Raw genomic sequence first — 5,855 nt, forward strand, 5'->3', positions numbered from 1 at the left:
ATAAATTCATTATTAAACCATGACAGCCAAATGAAAGAAAACAACAAAGATTAATAAAAATATATGTAACAACAGCCAAAAATCTTTAGCTCTCATTTTCATTCAATGTTATTTTGAGAAAGAGGTCAACTTCTACTATGACAATTTGGCTTATGGTTGTTGTGAAGAACACAAGTCCTACCAATTTCAAAGCAAGGGAGGTAGAATTGACCAATGTAACTTGGTAGATTTGTCTCAAGCACAAAATACCATTACCTTCTCCACCCCAAAACCTCTAAGAAAAAGAGAAGATAGATAGAGATCAAAAGGATCTAGTTATAAGAACATAATAACATAAGAAGGAATAATCCAAAAAACTTCCTCCAAGGTGCCTACAATTTTAATTCAAGCATTTCAATAACTAGGCACATCTCTTGAAAGAAGAAAAGAGAGATAGGTTTTGAGGTTAAAACTTGTTGTGGAGTCAAAGGAGTATTCCTGAGCAACATCAGACTACAGCAGATCTTAATTCAACATTGTCTCTTGTTGAATCCTATTCAACATCTGGTATACAGCTGCAGCTATATCATCCACTGATCCCAACTTGCAATCATCTTCTACCTGGAGAACAAAAATTTCAATGCATTTTCTCACTATAAACACTTGAAAATTGTCCAAGAAAATCTAAATCCACAACAAAAAGTAAAAGAAATAAAAATAACACAAACCTTAACACTAAGAGAGTATAGTACAATTTCACAAGTAGTAGTAACATTTAGATGCAGGATTGTGAGATGCATATTATGCAAACCAGATACCATTTTCAAGAGCTGCTTTGGCCTCTTTTTTGATCTTATTTTAAGATTTGCATGGCTTTCAACCATTGTGACTTCTATATCAGCAATCTCACCCACTTTCTCACCAATTACTGATGCAGAATTACCACCACTTGTTGAATACTGTGGAAATGAAAAGAACTCAGAAAATGACTTGTTTGATCCTTCACCAACATCATCAGATTTCACTTCTTCTTTTTTAGAACCAAGAAAATGCAATTTTTGCTCAAGCTCTTTAACAAAGTTAATAGCACCTCCAATTATAGAAGCTTGATCACCCTGCATTCACCAAACAAACACACTCATGATTCAGGTTCGATCCCTGCTACTAACAAATAAATTACCACACAGCCTAACAAACTAACAACTAACATTTACCTATAAAAAAACACACTTGATTAAGAAAAACTAGAAATGTGTAAAAGTGATATTATGTAAATACTAAGTAGTATAATTAAGTACCCTTTGGATGTAAGAATCTGGCATTAGAGAACGAAGAACAGAAAGATACTGATTCATCTGTTTTCTTCTATTGCGTTCAACAGCAATGTGAGTCATTCTTTGATTCTCAATTTCTTCTTTGTTTTTTCTACTTCTTGCTCTGCGCCTTTTGGGACGAAAAACAACTGTATCAAAGTTTGGATTTTTACTACTTGGGTCAGTTGTTTCTTGAAGTTCATTCAAATGGGGTGTTGTTGGTGTTGGTTGTAACATTGACGAGGATGTTGTTGTTGTTGTGTTGTTATTCTCTGTTTGGTTGTCTAGAAAAATGAAAGATCCATGCTTTTGTTGTTCTTTAGTGACAAAATTGAAATCTTCATAGACAAAGTTGGTTGATAGAAAGTTGAAGTTGTAACAGTCTTTGATTCCATAACTAAAAGGGTCTTGTGTTTGTGGATATACCACTGTTTCTAGTGCCATGGTTCTCTCTCTATCTCTTTCTCCTTCAGGTAAACACATAACAATCAATTTTTTTTTTATTTTTTAGCCTTTAAGGGGAACTGGAAGATGATGAACAAACTTTAAAGTGTTTTGGGCTTATAAAGGCCTTTTCAACAATCGACACATTTGCCCCTCAAATTCAATTCATTAATATAAATATTCTATCTTTTCTTTTAACAGTCCTTTTTCTAAAATCTTGTTAACATTTATTTATTGTTTTTAAAGTTCAATGTACTATTAACTACTATTTTGTCAATAATACCTTAGTTATTTTTCCAAAGAGGAAAGATGGAACGAGACAATAAATTGTTAAGAGTACTATACAAATGATTTCATCAAAATTCAATATTTTCTAAAATATATAAATAACCTTAAAACAACGATTGAAAAAGAATGAAAGGAGTATCACTTTCACCTTTTGGGACGAAAAACAACTGTATCAAAGTTTGGATTTTTACTACTTGGGTCAGTTGTTTCTTGAAGTTCATTCAAATGGGGTGTTGTTGGTGTTGGTTGTAACATTGACGAGGATGTTGTTGTTGTTGTGTTGTTATTCTCTGTTTGGTTGTCTAGAAAAATGAAAGATCCATGCTTTTGTTGTTCTTTAGTGACAAAATTGAAATCTTCATAGACAAAGTTGGTTGATAGAAAGTTGAAGTTGTAACAGTCTTTGATTCCATAACTAAAAGGGTCTTGTGTTTGTGGATATACCACTGTTTCTAGTGCCATGGTTCTCTCTCTATCTCTTTCTCCTTCAGGTAAACACATAACAATCAATTTTTTTTTTATTTTTTAGCCTTTAAGGGGAACTGGAAGATGATGAACAAACTTTAAAGTGTTTTGGGCTTATAAAGGCCTTTTCAACAATCGACACATTTGCCCCTCAAATTCAATTCATTAATATAAATATTCTATCTTTTCTTTTAACAGTCCTTTTTCTAAAATCTTGTTAACATTTATTTATTGTTTTTAAAGTTCAATGTACTATTAACTACTATTTTGTCAATAATACCTTAGTTATTTTTCCAAAGAGGAAAGATGGAACGAGACAATAAATTGTTAAGAGTACTATACAAATGATTTCATCAAAATTCAATATTTTCTAAAATATATAAATAACCTTAAAACAACGATTGAAAAAGAATGAAAGGAGTATCACTTTCAGATTAATAATGCAATTGAACTCTACTATACTCAACACTCAATTACTTTATGAAAATGAAAAATAATTTAATCAAAATTTAATAATATTTTGGACTATATAAATAATATTAAAACAACAAATAAAAAGGAAGAGAAAGAGTTGCACTTTTGATTGTCACAATGAAATTGAACTCCATTTTGCTCTATATTCAATTCCTCCAAGAGTCTAAGCCATAAAGTCTTCTTAGTCGTCTCAACTACCACCATGTATTTTAGTTCAATTGTAAACATATAGATGCATATTTAGGATCTTAGGTTAGGAAGTACAAACTATTTAAATTTGAGGGTTATTTATGTTTTAGTGCCTATAAATAAAATTAAGACTTTTCAAATTTAGTTTTCATAAAAATTTAGTATTTTTTTGAATTTTTATGGATTATTTGAGAGATTAAAAGTATTAATTTTTTACAAAATTTTTCAAAATACAGATTAAAGGTGAATACAAAAATTTAGAGATTAAAAAGTTAATTTTTTTTATAGAAACAAAAAATAAAATTTTAAATTTTACTGAGACTAAAAACTTATTTAACCCTAAATTTATTTAATAATTATTATTATCATTGATTAAAAATAAAAACATAAATAATAAATGAAAAAAATAGAATTAAATGTATTTTTAGTTGTCTAAAATTCATAAAGTTCATTTTTATTTTTATTTTGAAAATTGACCTATTTTCGTTTCCTAACTTTTGAAACATCTTATTTTTAGCCTTATTTTTTTTTTTTAAATAAAATATTTAGTTTGTGGTCCTCTTGACAAACAAAAAAGAGATACTAGTACAAAATTTCAAGGACAACACAATATACTTTAAAAGTCGAATACAAAAATACATCATTGTTCAAATAAGAGACTAAACATGAACTTTATAAATTTGGTATCAAGAAATCATTGAATGACCATTCAATTGCCGATGTTCTTGAATACATATTTTTCATGGTCATTCGTGTGTGGAAAAAAGAGATAGAATGAAGATTTAAGTTATGGTGCAAACCTAAACAATTACAATGTGCAAAACTATAAAAGAATGAGGTAAATGGTGTAAGTATTTATTTTCTTCACACATTCATTATGGAGTATATAGTATGTCTAACCCTGTAAGAATAATCACAATGGATTGAAATATTATTTTTAATTAACAATACTCTGCAGCAAGACTTCATATCATTCATATCACTGATATAATTTGAATCAACGCATCTTCTAATTGAATGATCACCTAGTTGATTATCAAACATGATACCATTATATGTTCTACTCTTCGAGTACATTAAAATCCACTTGATCGATACACAATGTTGTTTACCTCATTTGGACATAAACTTACATACTTGATTTGCAACTTGTGCCAAATTTGGTCCAGTGTAACCATATCATACATTAAAAAGACAATTTGGCAGAAGGGAACCTTTGGCATATACCCAACAAATGTATTTGTCTTAGGACACTTATTCAACTAAATCTTAAAGTGATTCGTCGATGGAACACTCATAGTATTAGTATTGTTCATGTCAAATCTATCTAGCTGGCATCTTCTTAGCTTTGTTGGGAGAGCCATAATTTTCAACAACTCATATCCCTATGAATGTTCATCCCAATAATCTTCTAATTAAGTAGCATCTAGGTCATTCATGTCAAACTTTTTCCCAACGTGATTTTTCAGTTCATTTACATCATATACATGATTATCACCAATTAACCAACACTCATACTCAAATATCTCATAGTCAATCTAAAACGTAAAGGAATCAAAATACCTATAGCATGCCGTTGAAGTTTGATTTTATCAATATTGAGAGTGTTTCAATTTACAAACTATTTTTCCTTGTCCATTATCAATTAATCTCCCTTGTTGTTTCACATAATTTTGTTCATCTAGATTAACATGAAGAAACAATTTCCGAATATAAGTAGTCCTAGTATCTAGCAAGGCTAACTCTCCTCTAATAGAAACATGTGTGATGATCATAGAGAAATTTCATCATAATTAATCTTCTTACGTTGCGCGTATTCTTTTTATACAAAAAAAAGTCTTCAAATTTTTCTCTACTTTTTCTATTAATGTTGGTTTTCCTCTTATACGCTCACTAGCAACAAATTGTCATTTTTCTTTTAGAAAATTAAACAATCTACTATGATGTTCAACTTATCAATATCATTATTGTTAATTAATTTAAGACTTAAATATATATATCTAATTCTTTTCAAAAACTTCACTACATAAATGAACAACATTTTCTATATAATTTTACAAATGGCCCGACCTCATTGCAAAAAATATCTTATCTAACAAATATTTCACAGGAATGAGATGTAAATTGTTTGTCTTGGTGGTTTCCGAGGAACCAACCCCTCGATAAACTAACTACAAGCACACATTGTTTCTTTTAATTCAAATTTTGACAAACCAATCTATCTATTTTGGAGTTCAATTTTCAACAAACCAACCTATCACATGTGTGTTCCAATAGCTTGAACCAAAGCATCTCCTAATCATGTATCATCCTCCATTTCCATTTGTTCAATATGACACAATTGAATAATTTCAAATCATTTGTTCCTAAACTTCTGCCACTTTAACGCTAGGTAGGCATACATCATCTCAACTTACCTCACAAAGCTTCCTTTCAATCATTTTGTATCATTCGAACTTCAAAGAGCATATGTACGGAAGAATATATTTTTAACAAGACTTCAATATGAATAAATATCAAATTTGACGTTTGTTAAGAATTTTAGTCAGCGGTAATTAATTTTTTTTAATTAATCTTATAAAAAAAGTAATATATTTTCAAAGTATTGTTTATGGAAATTGAATTTTTTTGTTGAAACTTACAGTTTCACGAGAATAAATGAATTATTGAAAAATATATTGATTGAGAGATCTTTTAGAAATG

General features: G+C 29.3%; 1 protein-coding gene across 1 annotated transcript; it reads right to left on the reverse strand.

The window, feature by feature from the left end:
- Positions 1-64: 64 nt before the first annotated feature.
- On the reverse strand, positions 65-1,877 carry LOC101508537 (transcription factor bHLH94). The gene is made up of 3 exons (XM_004495689.4): positions 1,278-1,877; positions 708-1,094; positions 65-600 (listed from the first exon to the last, which is right to left on the reverse strand). Exons 1-3 carry the CDS (start codon positions 1,773-1,775, stop codon positions 505-507), a joined length of 981 nt encoding a protein of 326 aa, XP_004495746.1. The 5' UTR covers positions 1,776-1,877; the 3' UTR covers positions 65-504.
- Between the last annotated feature and the right edge of the window lie 3,978 nt (positions 1,878-5,855).

The sequence above is a fragment of the Cicer arietinum genome, chromosome 4, assembly GCF_000331145.2.
Source record: "Cicer arietinum cultivar CDC Frontier isolate Library 1 chromosome 4, Cicar.CDCFrontier_v2.0, whole genome shotgun sequence".
Classification (NCBI taxonomy): domain Eukaryota; kingdom Viridiplantae; phylum Streptophyta; class Magnoliopsida; order Fabales; family Fabaceae; genus Cicer; species Cicer arietinum.

Coding starts and splice junctions, on each gene's coding strand:
- LOC101508537 (XM_004495689.4), bottom strand. CDS start 1,775: ATGTGTTTACCTGAAGGAGAAAGAGATAGAGAGAGAACCATGGCACTA. Junction 1,095..1,277: donor CAGATTCTTACATCCAAAGG/GTACTTAATTAT, acceptor TGGTGAATGCAG/GGTGATCAAGCTTCTATAAT. Junction 601..707: donor TATACTCTCTTAGTGTTAAG/GTTTGTGTTATT, acceptor TTTGTTCTCCAG/GTAGAAGATGATTGCAAGTT.